Source organism: Bufo gargarizans, chromosome 8 (genome assembly GCF_014858855.1).
Source record: "Bufo gargarizans isolate SCDJY-AF-19 chromosome 8, ASM1485885v1, whole genome shotgun sequence".
Classification (NCBI taxonomy): Eukaryota; Metazoa; Chordata; class Amphibia; order Anura; family Bufonidae; genus Bufo; species Bufo gargarizans.
In genome coordinates this window covers 74,391,238-74,418,189 of record NC_058087.1, presented here as the reverse complement: position 1 = coordinate 74,418,189, position 26,952 = coordinate 74,391,238, and the positions used below count along the sequence as shown (strand labels likewise).

The 26,952-nt window shown below is 46.7% G+C and overlaps 1 protein-coding gene across 2 annotated transcripts in view; it reads right to left on the bottom strand.

The window, feature by feature from the left end:
* Positions 1–26,952, bottom strand: part of BMPR2 (bone morphogenetic protein receptor type 2) — a 223,286-nt gene that overhangs the window by 45,283 nt on the left and 151,051 nt on the right. For both annotated transcript variants that reach the window (XM_044302643.1, XM_044302644.1), the window contains exons 7-9: positions 26,087–26,201; positions 25,085–25,245; positions 10,138–10,285 (exon numbers count right to left, since the gene is read on the bottom strand). In XM_044302643.1, coding sequence (XP_044158578.1) covers positions 10,138–10,285; positions 25,085–25,245; positions 26,087–26,201 — 424 coding nt within the window. The remainder of the gene's footprint in view (positions 1–10,137; positions 10,286–25,084; positions 25,246–26,086; positions 26,202–26,952) is intronic.

Genomic DNA, 26,952 nt, shown 5'->3' with positions numbered 1-26,952 from the left:
GTCCACATTAGATATGCGGTCCATGATAAATGAGCGTTTGCTGTTTCATCGATGGACATGGCGACATGCAACAGAAATTGGGAATGAACATACAATGAACGAATGATTGTTCAGCCAGTCATAGGCCCGTGTAAATGGCCTTTAGCTTCCATATTCACTGTGAACTCTCTATGATCTACATTGATTGACTCACCATGAATACAGTAAGAGGCAGAGATTGTGTACTGTATACATGTGCACACCATGCATGCTTCATCTATATGTCAGATTTACTCCTCAAGTGAGATTTTCCTACGTCCATATAGGAGGTAACGTTATACCTGTCTTTATGGAATATGATGATTTTAGATCAAATTAAAAAAATTTACACTGTCTGGGAAATATGAGGACTGCAGTGTGGATTTTGTGGTCATGGACTGCTATTCTCTTTAGTACAAGGCATATACAGTTACCTGACCTCTATGATAGGGGTATCGAAGAAACGTTAGTGCAGCTGACAGGTAAACGAGAGGAAGATTAGATCTACATCTTGCCATGGTGAAACAGAAGGAGTTAGATAAGGGCAGGAAGACATACTACTGATGCAAACACACCTGCCATTGAGGTACTGATGTAAAGGGTTATCGTATCATACAACAATTTCCTAGTATATGTCGGTTGTTGAAATTACTCATTTTGGAAGTGGAGGTAATAATATTTATACAGCGCCACCATATTCTGCAGCGCTTTACAATTCAGAGGGTTCATGTACAAAACAAAAGACATCACAATGTAGCTGGCTAACAGGGCCGGCTCTATAATAAGGCAGACCAAGCGGCTGTATGAGGGTGCAGAGAAAGGGGGTGGGGGGATGCGCCAGGGCGGATTTTTTAAAATATATTTTTATTTATTTATTTTTAAATACATAACTTGCGGACTTGCCCCGCCGGGCCCGGCCACCCCAGCCTGCAGGTGTGCTGTGCAGCCCCGGCCCCCACCTCCTCACAGAGCGGCACACATGCTCGGCAGCAGCACAACATCAGCAACACAGACAATCATGGGGGCAGGGGGGTGTGACTGCCGAGTGGCACTGCGGCAATGGGCGGCAGGCAGCAGAGGGGGAGAAATGTGACAACATGGATGGAGGGGGGAAAAATGTGACAACATGGATGAAGGGGGAGAAATGTGACAACATGGATGGAGGGGGGAGGAATGTGACAACATGGATGGAGGGGAAAGGAATGTAACAACATGGGTGGAGGGGGGAGGAATGTGACAACATGGATGGAGGGGGGAGGAATGTGACAACATGGATGGAGGGGGAGAAATGTGACAACATGGATGGAGGGGGGAGAAATGCGACAACATGAATAGAGGGGGGAGAAATGTGACAACATGAATAGAGGGGGGAGAAATGTGACAACATGAATAGAGGGGGGAGAAATGTGACAACATGAATAGAGGGGGGAGAAATGTGACAACATGAATAGAGGGGGGAGAAATGTGACAACATGAATGGAGGGGGGAGAAATGTGGCAACATGTATGGAGGGGGGAGAAATGTGACAACATGGATGGAGGGGGAGAAATGTGACAACATAGATGGAGGTGGGAGAAATGTGACAACATGGATGGAGGGGGAGAAATGTGACAACATGGATGGAGGGGGAGAAATAAGACAACATGGATGGAGGGGGAGAAATAAGACAACATGGATGGAGGGGGAGAAATGTGACAACATGGATGGAGGGGGAGAAATGTGACAACATGGATGGAGGGGGGAGAAATGTGACAACATGAATGGAGGGGGGAGAAATGTGACAACATGGATGGAGGGGGAGAAATAAGACAACATGGATGGAGGGGGAGAAATAAGACAACATGGATGGAGGGGGAGAAATAAGACAACATGGATGGAGGGGGGAGAAATGTGACAACATAGATGGAGGTGGGAGAAATATGACAACATGGATGGAGGGGGAGAAATAAGACAACATGGATGGAGGGGGAGAAATAAGACAACATGGATGGAGGGGGGAGGAATGTGACAACATGGATGGAGGGGGGAGGAATGTGACAACATGGATGGAGGGGGAGAAATGTGACAACATGGATGGAGGGGGGAGAAATGTGACAACATAGATGGAGGTGGGAGAAATGTGACAACATGAATGGAGGGGGGAGAAATGTGACAACATGAATGGAGGGGGAGAAATGTTGCAACATGTATGGAGGGGGGGAGAAATGTGGCAACATGGATGGATGGGGGGAGATATGTGACAACATGGATGGAGGGGGGGAATGTGACAACATGGATGGAGGGGGGGAATGTGACAACATGGATGGAGGGGGGGGGAGAAATGTGACAACATGTATGGAGGGGGGGAGAAATGTGACAACATGTATGGAGGGGGGAGAAATGTGACAACATGTATGGAGGGGGGAGAAATGTGACATGGAGGCCTTGAGGGGAAGAAATGTGACATGGTCAGCTGATTGCTGACATGGGGGCATGATGGCTGACATAAGGGGCTGATGGCTGACGGCTGACATGGGGGGCTGATGGATAGGGGCTGATAGCTGACATGGGGGGCTGATTTGAGGTCTGATTAGCATTGGGGGTCTGATTGCTGGTCTGACCTGAGGTGTAATGGAAAATATTTTCCAGGACGTCCCTCCATGACAGCACCCATGGAGGTTGTCCTATTGGTCTCTGTAGGGACAGGAAGCGAGAGAGATTAAAAGGTCCCCTCCCCTCCCACTCTCCAGTGTTCTTCCTGTCCCTACAGGGATCGGAGCAGAGAGAATCTTTCCCGACTCTGGGAATCTATTTCAGGGCCGAGCCTGGTCGGGGGGGTCTCCCTCTCCTCTTCAGGCTCTGGAGGGCCCTGGGGCTAGCACCTCTCTGGGTAGGGGTCCCCTAGCTTTCCCTGATACCTGTCTTTCCTTTCCACAAGCGGTGGGTGGCCGCGGTATCAGGGAGCCGAAGCCGCTTCTTCCGGGTTCGGGAGCTCTGGGATCGGCTGCGGCTCCTGCGCTCGGCGCTCCTCCCGTTGACGTGCAGACCCATGTGACCGGAAGTGAGGTCACATGGGCGGAAGCAAGATGGCGGCGCCCAGGGAACGCTGAGCTCGGCGGAATGCACGCATGGGGGGGTCGACTCTCCGTTTGATTGAGTCCCCCCCCACCTGGATTTAAGGAGGCGGAGCCGCGCGGCAACGGGTGGACCAGGTAGGACATAAATTGTGTGTCAGTTTGATTGTCCAAGCGTGGTATGGAGGTCCAGATGTCGGCTATGGATTCTAGCGCAGACATCCCTAACCCGAGTCATGGAGAGAAAGACACCACGGTTAAAACGCTGGTAGAACCCAAAAAGAAACCCAGAAGATGTGCTCTGTGCTCAAAGAGACTGGGGGACACGCATGTAAAAGCCCTGTGTAGCGACTGCCTGGCAAAGATCCTCAGAGACGAACAATCCTCCCTTTTGGCTGATCTGAGGGTGATTGTGAAAGAGGAGATCCAAGCGGCCAGCTCTAGTATAGCACAGAGACCCTGTGCCGTCTCCCCTCCCCCCAAGAGACCCCGTGTTCTTAGGGAGTCAGATTCTGAGGAAGAAGGTTTATATCTGTCTGAAGGGGAAACCTCAAAGGGAGATGATGATCGGGGCTCGTCTTATATGGCCGACGACCAGAGAAGATATCTCTTCTCGCAGGAAGATCTAGATCCCCTCCTGTCGGCTGTAAGGCAGACAATGGATATAGAGGAGGAAGAACAGACTCGCTCGATACAGGACGAGATGTTCGGCGGCTTAAAAGCTAAGAAGAAAAAGTTGTTCCCGGTAAACGAGACCTTAAAGGACCTAGTCATAGACGAGTGGGCAGATGCCGATAGAAAATTGTACATTCCACGGGAGTTTAAGAACAGACTATTGTTCAACTCAGAGGACACAAAACTGTGGGATATAGTTCCTAAAGTTGACATTCAAGTGGCAAAGGTGGTAAAGAGAACCACTCTCCCCTTTGAAGACTCAGCCCAGCTAAAGGAACCAATGGATCGAAAGATCGACGGTTTGCTCAAAAGAGCATGGGAAGTGTCGGCCAACAGCATAAATACCAACATTGCTGCTACCTCCGTGGCCAGATCTCTGTGTTTATGGGTAAACCAGCTGGAGGAACATCTCAAGCGGGACACCCCTAAAGAAGAAATTCTGGCATCCCTGCCTCTCTTTAAGATGGCCGCATCCTTTGTAGCAGACGCCTCGGCAGAGTCCATAAGGTTCGCAGCAAAAACAGACTCCCTAACAAATACGGCAAGGAGAGCCCTGTGGCTAAAATCCTGGTCTGGGGATATAGCCTCCAAGAATAAATTATGCGCCTTACCTCTTAAAGGTTCTCACCTCTTTGGTCCGGTACTGGACGAGATCCTGGAGAAAACAGCGGACAGAAAGAAAGGGTTTCCGGAGGAAAAAGGCAAGAAACCCTTGCCCTTTCGTAAAACGACCAGCAGCTTCCAGGGCACTCCCAGAGGTAAAGGGAAAACAGGAAGGTGGAGCTACCCCAAAGGGGGAAGAGGTCGGGGTTTCCTTTTTAATCCCAACTCCAAGCCTGAGAAACAATGACGCCAGACCAGTAGGGGGCAGACTTCAGTTCTTTTGGGAAGAATGGACCCGGATAACCAAGAACCAATACATCCTGGAATCCATCCACAAAGGGTTCAAGATAGAGTTTCGCCTTCCCCCTCCTCATCTTTTTCAGGCCACAATATTTCAGTCGACCTCCCTGCAGAATCAACTTCTGGCGGACATCCAAAAACTTCTGAGTTTGGGCGCAATAGTACAAGTCCCTCCTTCAGAAGAATTCAAGGGTCACTATTCAAAGCTCTTCCTCATAACCAAACCGGATGGCTCCAAGAGAACCATAATCAACCTGAAATTCCTAAACAAATGGATAACACATCACCACTTCAAGATGGAATCAATAAAATCCGCAATTCCATTGATAAGCCCAGGGGCATTCCTATGCACCCTGGATCTAAAGGACGCTTATTACCACGTCCCCATTCACCCTCAGTACCAACAATACTTGAGGTTTGCAATCAAGAAGGATGGCAGGATTATGCACTTCCAGTTCCAATGTCTCCCGTTTGGGATCTCATCAGCCCCACGGATCTTTACAAAGGTAGTGGCGGAGATAGTTGCCTATCTAAGACAGAGACAGGTAACTATAATTCCCTACCTAGACGATTTTCTGCTTGTGGCAGACTCACAGGAGGAGTTAGAGCTTCACAAAGAATGGACTCTATCTTTGCTCACACGTTTAGGATGGAAAATAAACCTGGAGAAATCAGACCTACATCCAGCAACACAAAAGAGGTTCCTAGGAACCCTCCTAAACTCCGTGACCCAATATTCTCTTCTTCCCCAGGACAAGCAGGTCAGTATAAGGGAAAGAATAAGAGCCTTCAAACTAAAGAAAAAACGGACTCTACGGGAAGCCATGCAAGTCCTGGGTCTGATGACCTCATGCATCACAACAGTTCCTTGGGCCCAATTCCATTCAAGAACTCTCCAAGCGGAAGTCCTCTCTTCCTGGGACAAGGACCACAGATCTCTGAACGCCAGGATATCTCTTTCGGACAGAGCAGTAAGCTCCCTCTCCTGGTGGCTGTTAGCAAGAAACCTGTCCCGGGGGATTTCCTGGAACACGTTACCACTCAGAACGTTAACCACGGACGCAAGCAGCCAGGGTTGGGGGGCTCACATAGAGGATCAGTTCTTTCAGGGCAGCTGGTCAGATACAGACGCCCTACGATCCTCAAACTACCGGGAGCTAAAAGCGGTCTGGGAGTCCCTGAGGGCGGCAGAACATCTCCTCATAGGTCATCATGTCCGACTTCTATCAGACAACATAACAACTGTCTGCTACATAAAGAGACAAGGGGGGACGAAGAATCCTCATCTCCAGCGGCTAGCGGATCTCATCTTCAGCTGGTCAGAGGGAAAGATCTTATCCATTTCAGCCACACACCTGAAAGGGTCTCTCAATCGCACAGCGGACTTTCTCAGCCGACAGTTAGTCAGGCCAGGGGAATGGAAATTGAACCAGGAGGTATTCCAGTTGATTTGCCAGCAGTGGGGGAGACCTCAGGTGGATTTATTCGCGTCCAGCAGAAATACTCAGCTGGACTGTTTCTTCTCACTAGACCCAAGAGGAGGACCACTGGCGGTGGATGCTCTTTCCCAACCGTGGGACATGAGTCTAGCCTACGCTTTTCCCCCACTTCTCCTCATACCGCAGATCCTGAAGAAATTGAGAGGGTGTTCATCCACGCTGATTTTGATAGCCCCAGCTTGGCCCAAGAGAGCCTGGTTTTCGGTTCTAAAGACTATGTCCATCAGGGATCCAATATCCCTTCCAAAAAGACAGGATCTTCTATCACAGGGTCCTCTGTTTCACCCCAACCTGGACAAACTGAACCTTACAGCATGGATCCTGAGAGGCAGACCTTAAGGAATAAAGGACTCTCGGACAAGGTAATTTCAACTTTACAGAGCTGCCGAAAACCTGTCACAAGAGCAATATACAACAAGGTCTGGAAGAAGTTCTCATCCTGGTTGTCACAGAACCATACAGATTCCGCATCCCCCACAGTGGGTTGTATTTTAGAGTTCCTTCAGGAGGGGTTCGACGCAGGTCTGAAACCCAGCACACTCAAGGTACAGGTTTCGGCTCTCAGCTGCTGTCTCGATAGTCCCCTTGCAGACCATAGGTGGATTAAAAGCTTTCTAAGAGCAGCTTCTAGATTGAGACCCACCTTGAGACAGTCGGTCCCCCCCTGGAGTCTAAACATAGTTTTAGAAGGGTTATGTGATCCTCCTTTTGAGCCGATTGGGCAGACATCCGAAAAATTTCTGTCTCTAAAAGCGGTGTTCCTTCTGGCTATAACCACAGCCCGCAGGATAGGGGAAATCCAGGCCTTATCAATTAAACAACCTTATCTAAGGATTCTGGATGACCGCATAATCTTGAGGCCGGATCCAGCTTTTCTTCCCAAGGTGGTCTCTACTTTCCATAGAGAACAGGAGCTAACACTCCCTTCATTTTGTTCCTTTCCCAAAAATATACAGGAGGAAAGATTCCAGAGGCTGGACGTTAGAAGAACAATCCTAGCCTATCTGGACAGAACCAGTTCCTGGAGGAGATCAAGTAATCTGTTCATCCAGTTCGGTGGGAAAAATAGAGGCTTGAAAGCATCAAAACAGACGCTGGCACGGTGGATTAAGGACACCATCAGAGAAACATACAGACTGCAGGAAATGGCCTGCCCCTTAAATCTGAAGGCACATTCCACGAGAGCGATGGCAACTTCCTGGGCTGAAAGGGCCGACGCTACAGTTGACCAGATTTGCAAGGCTGCGACCTGGTCTAACTTCCTGACTTTCGCCAAGCATTATAGGCTTGATGTATTGGCCGGACAGGACTTGGCCTTTGGGCGAAAAGTCCTTCAGGCAGTAGTCCCCCCCTAGGAGATTCAGTTGTTAGTTCTCCATGGGTGCTGTCATGGAGGGACGTCCTGGAAATACTGGTTTAGTTTACCGGTAAATCCTTTTCCAGGAGTCCGACATGACAGCACCCTGTACTACCCTCCCTGTTATGCTGGTTCCAGCCTTGTAAGCAGTGTGAATATAACATTGTGTTAATAAAGGTGTTGGATCCTATCCGGTGTAGTAATTTGAAAAAACACTGGAGAGTGGGAGGGGAGGGGACCTTTTAATCTCTCTCGCTTCCTGTCCCTACAGAGACCAATAGGACAACCTCCATGGGTGCTGTCATGTCGGACTCCTGGAAAAGGATTTACCGGTAAACTAAACCAGTATTTTTTCTTATTATCCTGCTCTAAAACCTAGGTGCGTCTTATGGGCCGGTGCGTCTTAGAGGGTGAAAAATACGGCCCTCAAACCAGCGATTGTCTGAGGCAGAGAGAAGATACCAGGACCACATAGAGGAGAAGGCAGCTGATGCAGATGGGACCAGGGTCAGGTGAGCTGCAGGGGGAGGGGGGCGCCAAAATGTAGATTCACTTGTGTTGGCAAAAATCCTTGCACAGGCCCTGCTGGCTAATGTACAACTGAAACACTAGGAGCCAGGGCCCTGCTCACAAGAGCTTACAATCTATGAGGTGATGTTTATTATGGGTAAGACAATCAAATTCCTTGCTGCTTCACTGTGAATCCGCCAGCAGAATACAGGCTGCAAATTTACCATACTTAGTACAATAAACATAACAGTAATGTCAATTAAATTAATTTAAATATTCAATGTTTGCATACATCTAAGAGCCCGCTGAATACTGCTGTGTGATTGTTTGCTTGTCTGTGTATTGCAGTCACAGCAGATTGACACCTACCCATTTTTTCACTTTGAAAAGGTACGGCCATATGTTCAGGTGCCCTGGTGCAGTTTCAGAAGCCAAAACCAGGAGTGAATTAAAAAGCAGCAGAACTACTATCTGTTCTTTATACTTTCTCCTCTTTTATGATACACTCCTGATTTTGACTTTCCAAAACTGAATCCAGAAACCTAAACTTGTGGATGTTTTAAAGGCTTCAGTTTTGCATTCTGTGTGGGCATTCCGTTATTTTCCGTTATTTCCATGTTATAATGGAAAGCTATAACGGAATCCCTAATGCTAGTGTGAACCCACCCTAAATGAGAAGAATTGTTGTTTTTAGTGTAATCTTATGTTGTTGCATTTTCTGTTCCTGTACTTCCTGTTTTTGTATTTCCTGTGTTAGGCTACTTTCACACTTCTGGTGTGAACTCCGGCACGCTGTTCCGACAGAGAACAGCCTGCCAGAATTTACTGGATCAGGCATTGCTGGATACAGACAGAATGTCTGCCGGCCCCATTAAGTATAATTGAGTCCGGCGAAGATCCATACGCGTTCCAGCAGACAATCAGAGAACCGGCTGAACATAAACCGCTGCATGCTGCGGTTTGTATCCAGCCGATTCTCTGCTTGTCTGCCAGAACAGCCATGCCGGAGTTTCACACTGGAGATGTGAAAGTAGCCCTAGGAGTATAAATTGATCACCAAACTGTGATTTTGTATTGGTCTGATGAAGAAGGGAGATGCGTTACCCTGTTCCTTGTTTTTTAATTAAACTTTAGTCCGTCTAGTGAGTGCCCCAGATTCCCTTTTCCTCTTCAGCAAGAGGGAGGTGGAACCCAAGTTCATGAGACAGCTGGGGAAAGGTTTTGAGGCTGCACTGGAGAAAGTCCAATATGGTAGTAGACCGAGTCTGTCCTGGACAGGGAAATAGCAGAAATAGAGGTGTCTACAGTTCTACTAGCCACCAACTATGTCCTGCTCAGTTCAGAGAGAAAGAATTATGCAGAGTGTGAAAACTGGGCAGAAGGCTGCAAGCCGAAGTCACATTACAGACCCTGACTACAACCTGTGTACCAGCCCCATAACAGAGGAGTAGATTTCAAGAGGCGAGCAGTGTGATAGCAGAACAAACACTGGATTGAGTCCAACTCATTTCAGCAAATGGCATCTATCATGTAGAGAAAGTTAATACAAGGCACTTACTAATGTATTGTGATTGTCCATATTGTCTCCTTTGATTATTATTATTATTTTTATTCATTTTTGACTATTTATTTATTCTACACTGCTCGTTTTCAGTGCTTGCACACGGTAGGAAAAAGGGGTGGCCTCCCTGGTGGCCGGGACCATGGAAGACATGCATATGCAGCAGCTTCCGTCCCGGCCACCACTGCAGCGCAGGTACAAGGCGCTCAACCCCTCATCACAATTATAGGTATACATTGAGAATTGCTCTATATTTATTGTAGTTCTAAAGGCGAACTAACTTTATAACTGCATGCTACAAGTAAAGTCAATAAATTCTAAAGAGCTAATAAGGCATTGCTAAAATAGAAAATATTCTGTATTTGTTGTGTATTTGAGCTCTATAATCTATCATACAGCCTATAAAGACTTTTCTTGCTGTTACATTAGTTGGCTATACATCCATTACCACTGTGTTATTCCATTTACACCTTTTTATCATCACAGCATTGCAGTAACTGATCCTAGCAATAACACCATCCAAGAGATACATGAAACAGGTATTGAATTCAGGTATCTCACCTGGGAAGAGGTCAGTGCATCTCATGAAGATCTCCCAGTAGATCAAACCCAGAGCATACATGTCCACTTGCTTCAATGCAGATTCGCAGTCTCTCAGGTTCACTGCCCCTTCTAAGACCTCGGGTGCCATGTATCGGATAGTGCCAACCTGCACATAAACAATAAATACATTGCCGTAATCCATCCAAAATTGCCAGCTTCATTATGTCACTCCTGTCTAGGCAAAATGCAAAGTCACAAACATGTTTATAGTTTGTAGTGAACATTTCTGATAGGTAAAGAGTATGTGACAGGTCAGACCTGGTGAAGAAGCTACATATCTCTTTAGTAGCTGCTCCTTTAAATAAGCAAAAAAAAATAATATAGATAAAATTTACCAAACTGCCTTGTGTCAACCACTGACATTTATCATGTATTTTGAGAAAAATTAAAGGGGTTGTCCGGGTTCAGAGCTGAAGCCGGACATATGCCCATTTTCACCCAGGCAGCCTCCCTGATATGAGACTCTGAGCATTTCATGCTCCGATGCTCTCCTTTTCCCTGCAGGCGGAAGCCTCCACCTAGCAGTGTAAAAAATATAAACAAAGAGCCCTTGCCCTGCGCTATATGCTCATATCAGGGGGGCTGCCTGGGTGAAAATGGTCATATGTCTGGGTTCAGCTCTGAACCCGGACAACCCCTTTAAATAATATGTTGTAGACACCAGTTAAAATAAAGTTGTCTTCCCATATTAAAAATTGCTAGGGTATGTCATCAATTTAATATTGCTGGGGGTACAGTATCTGGGACCACCACTGTTCCTGAGAATGAAGGGGCAGCAGTGCTGTGTCCCCTTCACAGTTCCTTCCTGGATAGCACGTGGCCCAGGTGTTGCTATACCATGGCTGGCTGCAGATCTCTGTACAGCTGGTGAAATACCTTAGAGTTTGGGGTATTATTATTTCATAGCCAATCAGAGCTAAGGTGACAAGGATCCACTATACTACGAGGTCAGCGATTGGTTAGCACACCAATACGTCATGAAATAGGAGGCTATAAATAACCCAGCCACGTCCGAAGCCGTGCAGACTGCCCGATCCCCTGAAGATGCCAGGTATATGGCGAAACATGTCGGGGGGCAGCATTTAGGGTTTTAGACTCCAGCGCATCCAAGTGAGCAATTCCATCTGGCTATTTAAAAGGCAGCAAAGGCAGTTAGGGTGCTGTAACAATGAATAATATTAGCTCATAGCAAGCGCAGCGCTGACCGAACAAGGCAGACAGCACAGCAGATGAATTGCTACCAGTAATAGCCAGAAGCAATGGCAACAGTGTTACAGTAATAGTGACAGCTAATGCACTACAAACAGGAAGCAGACAAAAGTATTGCAGAGCTACAAAGTAGCAGCATATACACAAATATATGCAACCATATAACTATTGGTAATTAAGTGTTGCAAATATATGGCCATAGCTAGAGTTGAGCGAACACCTGGATGTTCGGGTTCGAGAAGTTCGGCCGAACATCCCGGAAATGTTCGGGTTCGGGATCCGAACCCGATCCGAACTTCGTCCCGAACCCGAACCCCATTGAAGTCAATGGGGACCCGAACTTTTCGGCACTAAAACGGCTGTAAAACAGCCCAGGAAAGGGCTAGAGGGCTGCAAAAGGCAGCAACATGTAGGTAAATCCCCTGCAAACAAATGTGGATAGGGAAATTAATTAAAATAAAAATTAAATAAATAAAAATTAACCAAAATCAATTGGAGAGAGGTTCCATAGCAGAGAATCTGGCTTCCCGTCACCCACCACTGGAACAGTCCATTCTCAGATATTTAGGCCCCGGCACCCAGGCAGAGGAGAGAGGTCCCGTAACAGACAATCTGGCTTCATGTCAGCAGAGAATCAGTCTTCATGTCATAGCAGAGAATCAGGCTTCACGTCACCCACCACTGTAAGAGTCCATTTTCATAAATTTAGGCCCAGCACCCAGGCAGAGGAGAGAGGTCCCGTAACAGACAATCTGGCTTCATGTCAGCAGAGAATCAGTCTTCATATCATAGCAGAGAATCTGGCTTCCCGTTACCCACCACTGGAACAGTCCATTCTCAGATATTTAGGCCCCGGCACCCAGGCAGAGGAGAGAGGTCCCGTAACAGACAATCTGGCTTCATGTCAGCAGAGAATCAGTCTTCATATCATAGCAGAGAATCAGGCTTCACGTCAGCCACCACTGCAACAGTCCATTGTCATAAATTCAGGCCCAGCACCCAGGCAGAGGAGAGAGGTCCCGTAACAGACAATCTGGCTTCATGTCAGCAGAGAATCAGTCTGCATGTCATAGCAGAGAATGAGGCTTCACGTCACCCACCACTGCAACAGTCCATTTTCATAAATTTAGGCCCAGCACCCAGGCAGAGGAGAGAGGTCCCGTAACAGAGGATCTGGCTTCATGTCAGCAGAGAATCAGTCTGCATGTCATAGCAGAGAATCAGGCTTCACGTCAGCCACCACTGCAACAGTCCATTGTCATAAATTTAGGCCCAGCACCCAGGCAGAGGAGAGAGGTCCCGTAACAGACAATCTGGCTTCATGTCAGCAGAGAATTAGTCTGCATGTCATAGCAGAGAATCAGGCTTCACGTCAGCCACCACTGCAACAATCCATTGGCATATATTTAGGCCTAGCACACAGGCAGAGGAGAGAGGTCCCGTAACAGACAATCTGGCTTCATGTCAGCAGAGAATCAGTCTTCATATCATAGCAGAGAATCAGGCTTCACGTCAGCCACCAATGCAACAGTCCATTGTCAGATATTTAGGCCCAGCACCCAGGCAGAGGAGAGAGGTCCCGTAACAGACAATCTGGCTTCATGTCAGCAGAGAATCAGTCTGCATGTCATAGCAGAGAATGAGGCTTCACGTCACCCACCACTGCAACAGTCCATTTTCATAAATTTAGGCCCAGCACCCAGGCAGAGGAGAGAGGTCCCGTAACAGAGGATCTGGCTTCATGTCAGCAGAGAATCAGTCTGCATGTCATAGCAGAGAATCAGGCTTCACGTCAGCCACCACTGCAACAGTCCATTGTCATAAATTCAGGCCCAGCACCCAGGCAGAGGAGAGAGGTCCCGTAACAGACAATCTGGCTTCATGTCACCAGAGAATCAGTCTGCATGTCATAGCAGAGAATGAGGCTTCACGTCAGCCACCACTGCAACAATCCATTGGCATATATTTAGGCCTAGCACACAGGCAGAGGAGAGGTTCATTCAACTTTGGGTAGCCTTGCAATATAATGGTAAAATGAAAATAAAAATAGGATTGAATGAGGAAGTGCCCTGGAGTCCAATAATATATGGTTATGGGGAGGTAGTTAATGTCTAATCTGGACAAGGGACGGACAGGTCCTGTGGGATCCATGCCTGGGTTATTTTTATGAACGTCAGCTTGTCCACATTGGCTGTAGACAGGCGGCTGCGTTTGTCTGTAATGACGCCCCCTGCCGTGCTGAATACACGTTCAGACAAAACGCTGGCTGCCGGGCAGGCCAGCACCTCCAAGGCATAAAAGGCTAGCTCTGGCCACGTGGACAATTTAGAGACCCAGAAGTTGAATGGGGCCGAACCATCAGTCAGTACGTGGAGGGGTGTGCACACGTACTGTTCCACCATGTTAGTGAAATGTTGCCTCCTGCTAACACGTTGCGTATCAGGTGGTGGTGCAGTTAGCTGTGGCGTGTTGACAAAAGTTTTCCACATCTCTGCCATGCTAACCCTGCCCTCAGAGGAGCTGGCCGTGACACAGCTGCCTTGGCGACCTCTTGCTCCTCCTCTGCCTTGGCCTTGGGCTTCCACTTGTTCCCCTGTGACATTTGGGAATGCTCTCAGTAGCGCGTCTACCAACGTGCGCTTGTACTCGCGCATCTTCCTATCACGCTCCAGTGCAGGAAGTAAGGTGGGCACATTGTCTTTGTAGCGTGGATCCAGCAGGGTGGCAACCCAGTAGTCCGCACAGGTTAAAATGTGGGCAACTCTGCTGTCGTTGCGCAGGCACTGCAGCATGTAGTCGCTCATGTGTGCCAGGCTGCCCAGGGGTAAGGACAAGCTGTCCTCTGTGGGAGGCGTATCGTCATCGTCCTGCCTTTCCCCCCAGCCACGCACCAGTGATGGACCCGAGCTGCGTTGGGTGCCACCCCGCTGTGACCATGCTTCATCCTCATCCTCCTCCACCTCCTCCTCATCCTCGTCCTCCTCGTCCTCCAGTAGTGGGCCCTGGCTGGCCACATTTGTACCTGGCCTCTGCTGTTGCCAAAAACCTCCCTCTGAGTCACTTCGAAGAGACTGGCCTGAAAGTGCTAAAAATGACCCCTCTTCCTCCTCCTCCTCCTCCTCCTCCTGGGCCACCTCCTCTTCCATCATCGCCCTAAGTGTTTTCTCAAGGAGACATAGAAGTGGTATTGTAACGCTGATAACGGTGTCATCGCCACTGGCCATGTTGGTGGAGTACTCGAAACAGCGCAACAGGGCACACAGGTCTCGCATGGAGGCCCAGTCATTGGTGGTGAAGTGGTGCTGTTCTGTAGTGCGACTGACCCGTGCGTGCTGCAGCTGAAACTCCACTATGGCCTGCTGCTGCTCGCACAGTCTGTCCAGCATGTGCAAGGTGGAGTTCCACCTGGTGGGCACGTCGCATATGAGGCGGTGAGCGGGAAGGCCGAAGTTACGCTGTAGCGCAGACAGGCGAGCAGCGGCAGGATGTGAACGCCGGAAGCGCGAACAGACGGCCCGCACTTTATGCAGCAGCTCTGACATGTCGGGGTAGTTGTGAATGAACTTCTGCACCACCAAATTCAGCACATGCGCCAAGCAAGGGATGTGCGTCAAATTGGCTAGTCCCAGAGCTGCAACGAGATTTCGCCCATTATCACACACCACCAGGCCGGGCTTGAGGCTCACCGGCAGCAACCACTCGTCGGTCTGTTGTTCAATACCCCGCCACAACTCCTGTGCGGTGTGGGGCCTGTCCCCCAAACATATGAGTTTCAGAATGGCCTGCTGACGTTTACCCCGGGCTGTGCTGAAGTTGGTGGTGAAGGTGTGTGGCTGACTGGATGAGCAGGTGGAAGAAGAGGAGGAGGAAGCCGAGAAGGAGGAGGTGGCAACAGGAGGCAAAGAATGTTGCCCTGCGATCCTTGGCGGCGGAAGGACGTGCGCCAAACAGCTCTCCGCCTGGGGCCCAGCTGCCACTACATTTACCCAGTGTGCAGTTAGGGAGATATAGCGTCCCTGGCCGTGCTTACTGGTCCACGTATCTGTGGTTAGGTGGACCTTGCTACAGATGGCGTTGCGCAGTGCACACTTGATTTTATCGGATACTTGGTTGTGCAGGGAAGGCACGGCTCTCTTGGAGAAGTAGTGCCGGCTGGGAACAACATACTGTGGGACAGCAAGCGACATGAGCTGTTTGAAGCTGTCTGTGTCCACCAGCCTAAATGACAGCATTTCATAGGCCAGTAGTTTAGAAATGCTGGCATTCAGGGCCAGGGATCGAGGGTGGCTAGGTGGGAATTTACGCTTTCTATCAAATGTTTGTGAGATGGAGAGCTGAACGCTGGCGTGTGACATGGTTGAGACGCTTGGTGACGGAGGTGGTGGTGGTGGTGTTGGTGGTACATCCCCTGTTTGCTGGGCGGCAGGTGCCAACGTTCCTCCAGAGGCGGAGGAAGAGGCCGAGGCGGCAGCAGCAGAATAGGCCGAGGCGGCAGCAGCAGAAGAGGTAGCAGGGGGAGCCTGAGTGACTTCCTTGGTTTTAAGGTGTTTACTCCACTGCAGTTCATGCTTTGCATGCAGGTGCCTGGTCATGCAGGTTGTGCTCAGGTTCAGAACGTTAATGCCTCGCTTCAGGCTCTGATGGCACAGCGTGCAAACCACTCGGGTCTTGTCGTCAGCACATTGTTTGAAGAAGTGCCATGCCAGGGAACTCCTTGAAGCTGCCTTTGGGGTGCTCGGTCCCAGATGGCGGCGGTCAGTAGCAGGCGGAGTCTCTTGGCGGCGGGTGTTCTGCTTTTGCCCACTGCTCCCTCTTTTGCTACGCTGTTGGCTCGGTCTCACCACTGCCTCTTCCTCCGAACTGTGAAAGTCAGTGGCACGACCTTCATTCCATGTGGGGTCTAGGACCTCATCGTCCCCTGCATCGTCTTCCACCCAGTCTTGATCCCTGACCTCCTGTTCAGTCTGCACACTGCAGAAAGACGCAGCAGTTGGCACCTGTGTTTCGTCATCATCAGAGACATGCTGAGGTGGTATTCCCATGTCCTCATCATCAGGAAACATAAGTGGTTGTGCGTCAGTGCATTCTATGTCTTTCACCGCTGGGGAAGGGCTAGGTGGATGCCCTTGGGAAACCCTGCCAGCGGAGTCTTCAAACAGCATAAGAGACTGCTGCATAACTTGAGGCTGAGACAGTTTCCCTGGTATGCATGGGGGTGATGTGACAGACTGATGGGGTTGGTTTTCAGGCGCCATCTGTGCGCTTTCTGCAGAAGACTGGGTGGGAGATAATGTGAACGTGCTGGATCCACTGTCGGCCACCCAATTGACTAATGCCTGTACCTGCTCAGGCCTTACCATCCTTAGAACGGCATTGGGCCCCACCATATATCGCTGTAAATTCTGGCGGCTACTGGGACCTGAGGTAGTTGGTACACTAGGACGTGTGGATGTGGCAGAACGGCCACGTCCTCTCCCAGCACCAGAGGGTCCACTAACACCACCACGACCATGTCCACGTCCGCGTCCCTTACTAGATGTTTTTCTCATTGTTATGGTTCACCACAACAACAAATATATTATTTGGCCCAATGTATTGTATTCAAATTCAGCGGGATATAAATTTGAGGCCTAGTATTTAGGCGCTGGGTGACCGGTATGGATTTAGTGACAGAATTAGACTTGGAAATGCACAGAAGCGTGTGTGTGAAGTTATTCTGAATGACCCTATGTGCACCTTGAATATTATATACCCTTTTTGGGATAGATTTCAAATAGCTCTGATATAGCAGGAACCACTAAATTATGAAATTGCTAAATTGGGAATTGTATTTCAACCCAGAACAAAAAATGTGCTTTGACGGACACTAAATATCTTGCCCAGCAACAACAGTACAGCGGTAACGAGAGATTTAGCAGGATATAAATTTGAGGCCTAGTATTTAGGCGCTGGGTGACAGGTATGGGTTTAGTGACAGAATTAGACTTGGAAATACACAGTAGCGGGTGTGTGTGAAGTTATTCTGAATGACCCAATGTGCACCTTGAATATTATATACCCTTTTAGGGATAGATTTCAAATAGCTCTGATATAGCAGAAACCACTAAATTATGAAATTGCTAAATTGGGAATTGTATTTCAACCCAGAACAAAAAATGTGCTTTGACGGACACTAAATATCTTGCCCAGCAACAACAGTACAGCGGTAACGAGAGATTTAGCAGGATATAAATTTGAGGCCTAGTATTTAGGCGCTGGGTGACAGGTATGGGTTTAGTGACAGAATTAGACTTGGAAATACACAGTAGAGGGTGTGTGTGAAGTTATTCTGAATGACCCTATGTGCACCTTGAATATTATATACCCTTTTTGGGATAGATTTCAAATAGCTCTGATATAGCAGGAACCACTAAATTATGAAATTGCTAAATTGGGAATTGTATTTCAACCCAGAACAAAAAATGTGCTTTGACGGACACTAAATATCTTTCCAAGCAACAACAGTACAGCGGTAACGAGAGATTTAGCAGGATATAAATTTGAGGCCTAGTATTTAGGCGCTGGGTGACAGGTATGGGTTTAGTGACAGAATTAGACTTGGAAATACACAGTAGCGGGTGTGTGTGAAGTTATTCTGAATGACCCAATGTGCACCTTGAATATTATATACCCTTTTAGGGATAGATTTCAAATAGCTCTGATATAGCAGAAACCACTAAATTATGAAATTGCTAAATTGGGAATTGTATTTCAACCCAGAACAAAAAATGTGCTTTGACGGACACTAAATAACTTTCCCAGCTACAACAGGACAGTGGTAACGAGAGATTTAGCAGGATATAAATTTGAGGCCTAGTATTTAGGCGCTGGGTGACAGGTATGGGTTTAGTGACAGAATTAGACTTGGAAATACACAGTAGCGGGTGTGTGTGAAGTTATTCTGAATGACCCAATGTGCACCTTGAATATTATATACCCTTTTAGGGATAGATTTCAAATAGCTCTGATATAGCAGAAACCACTAAATTATGAAATTGCTAAATTGGGAATTGTATTTCAACCCAGAACAAAAAATGTGCTTTGACGGACACTAAATATCTTGCCCAGCAACAACAGTACAGCGGTAACGAGAGATTTAGCAGGATATAAATTTGAGGCCTAGTATTTAGGCGCTGGGTGACAGGTATGGGTTTAGTGACAGAATTAGACTTGGAAATACACAGTAGCGGGTGTGTGTGAAGTTATTCTGAATGACCCAATGTGCACCTTGAATATTATATACCCTTTTAGGGATAGATTTCAAATAGCTCTGATATAGCAGAAACCACTAAATTATGAAATTGCTAAATTGGGAATTGTATTTCAACCCAGAACAAAAAATGTGCTTTGACGGACACTAAATAACTTTCCCAGCTACAACAGGACAGCGGTAACGAGAGATTTAGCAGGATATAAATTTGAGGCCTAGTATTTAGGCGCTGGGTGACAGGTATGGGTTTAGTGACAGAATTAGACTTGAAAATACACAGTAGCGGGTGTGTGTGAAGTTATTCTGAATGACCCAATGTGCACCTTGAATATTATATACCCTTTTAGGGATAGATTTCAAATAGCTCTGATATAGCAGAAACCACTAAATTATGAAATTGCTAAATTGGGAATTGTACTTCAACCCAGAACAAAAAATGTGCTTTGACGGACACTAAATAACTTTCCCAGCTACAACAGGACAGCGGTAACGAGAGATTTAGCGGGATATAAATTTGAGGCCTAGTATTTAGGCGCTGGGTGACCGGTATGGATTTAGTGACAGAATTAGACTGGGATATGGCCAAAAAATAACCACACTATTGCTGGTTAAATGCACTTGGTGACGGGCGCAGCTTGCCCCTGATGTAGTATATGGCCAAAAAATGAACAGACTATTGCTGGTTAAATGCACTTGGTGTCACAGCTTGACCAACCACACTACTGAGGGTTAAATGCACTTGGTGACGGGCGCAGCTTGCCCCTGATGTAGTATATGGCCAAAAAATAAACAGACTATTGCTGGTTAAATGCACTTGGTGTGACAGCTTCACCCTGATGTAGGCTTTAGCCAGAAAACAACCACACCATTGAGGGTTAAATGCACTTGGTGACAGGCGCAGCTTGCCCCTGATTTTGTATATGGCCAAAAAATGAACAGACTATTGCTGGTTAAATGCACTTGGTGTGACAGCTTCACCCTGATGTAGGCTTTAGCCAAAAAACAACCACACCATTGAGGGTTAAATGCACTTGGTGACAGGCGCAGCTTGCCCCTGATTTTGTATATGGCCAAAAAATGAACAGACTATTGCTGGTTAAATGCACTTGGTGTGACAGCTTCACCCTGATGTAGGCTTTAGCCAAAAAACAACCACACCATTGAGGGTTAAATGCACTTGGTGACAGGCGCAGCTTGCCCCTGTTTTGTATATGGCCAAAAAATGAACAGACTATTGCTGGTTAAATGCACTTGGTGTGACAGCTTCACCCTGATGTAGGCTTTAGCCAAAAAACAACCACACCATTGAGGGTTAAATGCACTTGGTGACAGGCGCAGCTTGCCCCTGATTTTGTATATGGCCAAAAAATGAACAGACTATTGCTGGTTAAATGCACTTGGTGTGACAGCTTCACCCTGATGTAGGCTTTAGCCAAAAAACAACCACACCATTGAGGGTTAAATGCACTTGGTCGCAGCTTGTGCTGGCGCACCACAAGACACAAAATGGCCGCCGATCACCCCAGAAAAATGTGACTGACAAACGGTCTGGGCAGCCTAAAAACAGTGAGCAATTGAGGATCAGCAGCTCAATGATCCACAGCTGCAGATCGATCAGTTAATCAAGTCCTTTGGAGGAGTTAATCTGCCTAATCTCGCCCTACTGTCGCAGCCGCAACCTCTCCCTACGCTAATCAGAGCAGAGTGACGGGCGGCGCTATGTGACTCCAGCTTAAATAGAGGCTGGGTCACATGGTGCTCTGGCCAATCACAGCCATGCCAATAGTAGGCATGGCTGTGATGGCCTCTTGGGGCAAGTAGTATGACGCTTGTTGATTGGCTGCTTTGCAGCCTTTCAAAAAGCGCCAAGAAAGCGTCACAAAAGCGCCAAGAAAGCGACGAACACCGAACCCGAACCCGGACTTTTACGAAAATGTCCGGGTTCGGGTCCGTGTCACGGACACCCCAAAATTCGGTACGAACCCGAACTATACAGTTCGAGTTCGCTCATCCCTAGCCATAGCCAAAGAAGCCTGATAAGCTGTAACAAGCAGGCAGTTGAATGAGGAATCGAATTTGCCTCAGATCTGTAACATCTGTCCTACAATAAATAAAAGCTCACAGCAATAAGGTCACCTATTAAAAAGTTATTTATGGTTAGTTATAAGAGAATATCTGCAAGCAATACACTGCTACTGTTATAGTAATGTGAACAGCTCTACAATAATAAAAGAACTGCACACACTGGAGCACTGGAGATAGTTTTAATCAAGTAGGTTAGATAGAAATAAAACATCCACTATTTATTATATAAAAAGCAATAAAAGTTAAATTTTAAATAAATAAAAACACACCAAATGCATCTGTCAAGAGTAGGCAATTAGTAGTCTATGACTAAATGTAAATATAATCTGCATCAGTTGCACCACTTTAGCAAAATAGGGGTTAATAGGCCATCTAGGATTTGTGCTTCATGTACTGAGCACCTGCCCTAGAGAGGGAAAAGACTGTTCCACCCAGCAGAAGGGCAGGAATCGAGCAGCCCGCCTCGACAGAGGAACCACAGTGCTTTATTCAAGCTCAACATTTACCTGGATTCTACCACAGGGAAAATATGGGTGGACATCTGTGTGGCATGCTGTTTTATCAGCCTGATGTGGATGCTGATGAAGATGTATTCATGTGTGGATACTGTGAGGCGTGGGAGAGTGAATGCCAAAGAGATGGCCGTCGAACAAAAGATCGTTTGGCCAACAGCTTTTGAATGTGTATGGGCGGATTAACAGCCATTATGGACTAAAATGTGTATGGCTGCGCCTGTGAACCGATTGTTCAGAAGAGAAACATTCATTCAACAGTTCTTCAACGATCCTACGTCTATCTAATGTGTATGGTCACCTTCAGAAGGGGATACAACATAACAAATGTGATCTTGTGTGTACTAAAATACATGTAAAGATGGGGCAGAACAACCCCTCCAAGGACATGTTCTGAGAAGATAGCCTAATCTCGGTACATGACAATGAATGTTGAAGCTGAGCACTATGTGAAACTGGATTTTATCTATAAGGCTTTATCTCACAAAACCAAGATATAACTGTTTTTATTATAAAACAATTCCTAGAACTAGCTAATCTGAACTAGATTGAAGAATACACTTCAGCTGTAATAAAACCTTCTTTCTTAAAGAAGCCGTTATAGGAAATGTCCTTAAAGGGGTTGTCTCATGAAAAATATTCTCCAGATTACTTTTGTAATTGCAAGTAATTAAAAATGTAGTATAGCCACTGAGTTATTCAATAAAATGTATCTGTATAGCGCCACCTGCTGTTTTTTTTTTGTTACTTCTCTGTCCACTCTGGACGCACATGCTCAATTACATCCCTCAGCTGCATCCTGATCGACAGCAGAAAGAACACACCCCTTAGAAAGGACATGCCCCCTGAGCTGCCAGTTTGATAGAAATCTAGCAGAGCAATGAATAGGGAGATCCCTGGATCCATCTAAGGTACGGGGCTGGTCTTAGCTTTCTTAGAAAGAGATTGTTATGTACCATATGATGTCTGTTTTAATTTTTTTACATTAATCATGGGATAACCTCTTTAAAAAGAATTTTATTTAAAACTGCATCAAACTACCAAAAGTAAACACCAAATTTTACCTAACTTGTTTGCAGTACCACAATTTTTGCAATTGGTGGTAATTGTAAAATACCACATTGCACTCTATCCATTGCTGGTTCATTTCAGATTTTACTATGGTCCTCTCCCATTGTCTCCTGTAGGAAGAACCTCAAAACTAAAATATTGCATAAAAAAGTGATCTTGATCCTGTGAACACTCATAGACACAAATAAGGCTACTTTCACACCGGCGTTTTTGGTTTTCGTTTGCGAGATCAGTTCAGGGATCTCACAAGCGGTCCAAAATGGATCAGTTTTGCCCTAATGCATTCTGAATGGATAAGGATCCTCTCAGAATGCATCAGTTTGCCTCCGATCAGTCTCCATTCCGCTCTGGAGGCAGACACCAAAACACTGCTTACAGCATTTTGGTGTCCGCCTGACAATGCAGAGGCAAACGGATCCGTTTTCACTGACACAATATGGCACAATAGAAAACGGATCCGTCCCCCATTGACTTTCAAGGCGTTCAAGATGGATATGTTTTAGCTATGTTAAAGATAATGCAAACGAATCCGTTCTAAACTGATGCAGACGGTTGTATTATCTGAACAGATGCGTTTGTGCAGATCCATGACGGATCCATGACGGATCTGCACCAAACGCGAGTGTGAAAGTAGCCTAAGCTTGTTTGTTCGCTAGAAGTGGACCCATTGCATGATCCATTTAAGGTAAATGTCTTCAGTAGTACAAAATAATAGAACTCATTTTGTAAAAGTCATGTATGTATAGGAGCTCAGGTATTATAATAATAAGGCCTTATTACAGTATTTTTTTGCGGTCTGCAAAAAGGGGTTCCGTTGTTCCGTGATCCGTGTCCGTTTTTGTTTCCGTGTGTCTTCCTTTATTTTTGGAGGATCTCCAGACATGAAGGAAAGTAAAAAAAATCTAAGTCAAGTTTGCCATGCAAATGATAGAAAAAACGGATGCGGACGACAATCTTGTGTGCCTCCGCATTTTTCCACGGACCCATTGACTTGAATCGGTCCGCAAACTGTTTTCCGTGAAAAAAATAGGACAGGTTATATTTTTGGGACGAACTGAAACCACGGATCACAGACGCGGATGACAAACGGTGCATTAGCCGAGTTTTCAACTGACCCATTGAAAGTCAATGGGTCCGCAGAAAATCACGAAAAACTGACCAACGGACATGGAATGAAACAACGGTCGTGTGCATGAGGCCTAAGAGAAACAAATGTACTACGATCACTGTGTTACAAAGTGGTTCCTGGGAGACTGCTACTTGCAGAGAGTATTTCTTTACACATGCTGCAGGGGATGCTCATCCATACATCTGGTAGGACTTCAATGTACACAACCCATCCCTGCAGAGAAGCTTCCTGAAGAAACTGCAATGGGTGCAGGCAGTAAGTAACCTCTAAATGTAGACACCCTGAAAGGGGTTCTCTAAACCAAGCCCCCCGCCCCCCCAAAAAATATTTAAAATTAAAAATAAATAAATGTAGGAAGCACACATGACTGTTGAGGTCACATAAGACCACTGAACTCTGTATTCATGTGCTACTTTGGACACGTGACCACGGATGGGACATCATCACTTTCTTATCTGTAGACCTGAAGGAGCAGGGATGGGAGTCTTGGCGCTGGAACAGAGCGAGTATCAATAGGTAAGGGCTCTTTCACACCTGCGTTCTTTTCTTCCGGCATAGAGTTCCGTCGTCGGGGCTCTATGCCGGAAGAATCCTGATCAGTTTTATCCTAATGCATTCTGAATGGAGTGAAATCCGTTCAGGATGCATCAGGATGTCTTCAGTTCCGGAACGGAACGTTTTTTGGCCGGAGAAAATACTGCAGCATGCTGCGCTTTTTGCTCCGGCCAAAAATCCTGAAGACTTGCCGCAAGGCCGGATCCGGAATTCCGGAATTGATGCCCATTGAAAGGCATTGATCCGGATCCGGCCTTAAGCTAAACGTCGTTTCGGCGCATTGCCGGATCCAATGTTTAGCTTTTTCTGAATGGTTACCATGGCTGCCGGGACGCTAAAGTCCTGGCAGCCATGGTAAAGTGTAGTGGGGAGTGGGGGAGCAGCATACTTACCGTCCGTGCGGCTCCCGGGGCGCTCCAGAGTGACGTCAGGGCGCCCCATGCACATGGATGACGTGATCGCATGGCACGTCATCCATGCGCATGGGGCGCTCTGACGTCACTCTGGAGCGCCCCGGGAGCCACACGGATGGTAAGTATACCGCTCCCCCGCTCCCCGCTACTACTATGGCAACCAGGACTTTAATAGCGTCCTGGGTCCATAGTAACACTGAAAGTATTTTGAAGACGGATCAGTCTTCAAATGCTTTCAGTTCACTTGCGTTTTTCCGGATCCGGCGTGTAATTCCGGCAAATGGAGTACACGCCGGATCCGGACAACGCAAGTATGAAAGAGGCCTAAGTGGGTATTATTTCTTTGTTTCAGATTCCCTGCATATGCAGAAGAAACATTCTTTCAAACAAACGACAAATCATTCTGAATATCTGATGGACATTTCTATCAGTATAGTCATTATATATGTGCAGCCATTTAAAAGCATACATGTAAATTATATGTGCTATAAGCAGCATTTATAGATGTCGCCACTGATATTTTTAAGTCGGAACGATCAATCCTGATGACTGGTAAGCCATAGTTTTATTGATTTTATCATGCATTTACTGGAACGAATCAGAGCAATAATTGCTTAGACCATCACTAAAAGGAAGCTGAGGACAAAAACATTCTGTGTACTTATTTATGAAGACGACCTACCTCACTGATGGCTGCGTTGTCTTCATCTCCTGGCCTCACCAGCCTGTTTCCTGTCAGGCGCATGGACAAGCCAAAGTCACTGATAACACAGGAGCCGTCATTTTTCACCAGAACATTACGGCTGTTGAGGTCACGGTGAGAAATCGCAGGTTTGTAGTGATCTGTTTGGAAAGAGATTGCAAGCTCACTTCGTGATAGTTTTTTGTCCCTATGTGCCACCTATGTCTTTAGGGAACATTCCCCCTGATCATATGAACAGTCCAAAATGACATACATGCAAAAATACTTCACAGTGCAGTATAGTAATGACCAATAACTTTTTTTATTACTATTACAATACTTTATTTAACATTTGGGTATTGATTGGAATTAATTGCATACTATCCGCTATAGTATCCAAGCATTACTATTAGGCCTCTTTCGCACGAACGATACAGATTGGCTCTGGATGCCTTCAGGGTGCGTTCAGTGAAACTCGCACCATTTTGCAAGCAAATTCAGTCAGTTTTGTCTGCGATTGCGCTCAGTTCTTCATTTTTTCCGCGTGGGTACAATGCGTTTTGATGCGTTTTTCACATGCTTCATAAAAAAATTAAGGTTTACAAACAACATCTCTTAGCAGTCATCAGTGGAAAACGAATTGCATCTGCACTTGCTTGCGGATACAATGCGTTTTTTCACTGAAGCCCCATTCGCTTCTATGGGGCCAGGTCTGTGTGAAAAACGCAGAATATAGAACATGCTGTGTTTTTCCCACAATGTAGAACTGATGCATGAAAAAAACGCTCACAGGCACAGACCCATTGAAATGAACGGGTCAGGATTCAGTGCGGGTGCTCTGCGTTCACGTCATGCATTGCACCCGCGCAGAAAACTCGCTCGTGTGAAAGAGGCCTTACACAGATAGACTGATATGTGCATTTATCATTTTTTTTCCTAATTGGAATGTGACTTTTTCTTATGTTTCTTTATTGCAAGCAAAAAATAATAATCAGTAATTACCTCCTCGTAATAACTCTGTGTGCAGATATGCCAGTCCCCTCGTTACCGAGTGTGCCAGGCGGCAGGAGCTGAGCCAGTCATTAGTGTGTACACTTAAATACTTGCACAGAGATCCCTGTGGGCAAAAAACATCATTGCATTTGTACTTTATACAAATTAAGGAAAACATATTAGCATCAAAAGATGAACCCTAGAGAAATATTAAACAATGTAAAAACACAACTGATGGGCGTATGAAGTCTAATGACAATAATCCACTATAATCCAGTTATTGAAGGTGTTACTTTATTATGTAATGATATATAAATGAAATTGTTCTTTCTGTTAGGCCTCAGGTACCATTTTGTACAGAGCTCTAATAGATCTCTGATTTCACTGCACGTGGCTTTACTGTACTTCCATGTTTTTCTCCATTTTTGCAGTTGTCATATCCGTCTTTGGTGAGATCAGTTGTCAGAGCGGCATTAAGTTGCATAAGTTATGCAAATCCTGTTTACCTAAGGGCAATGCACAGGCACCGGCCGTGGGGCTGCCGCATGCGGATCGCGACCCCATTCACTTGAATGGGGTCTGCGATCCGTCCATTCCACAAAATGATAGGGCAAGTTCTATATTTTTGCAGTGCGGAGGCATAGAACGGAAGCACTCCGTAAGTGCTTCCATAGCGTTCCGTTCCGTGCTTCCGTTCCACAACGCATCGCCGGATTTGCCGACCCTTTAAAGTGAATGGGTCCGCATCCGTGATACGGAATGCACACGGCCGGGGCCCCGTGTAATGCGGACCCGCCATATGCAGCCCGCAATATGGCAACAGAGGGGCAACGGCCGTGTGAATGAGCCCTAAAGCTGATGCTTTGGCACGATTA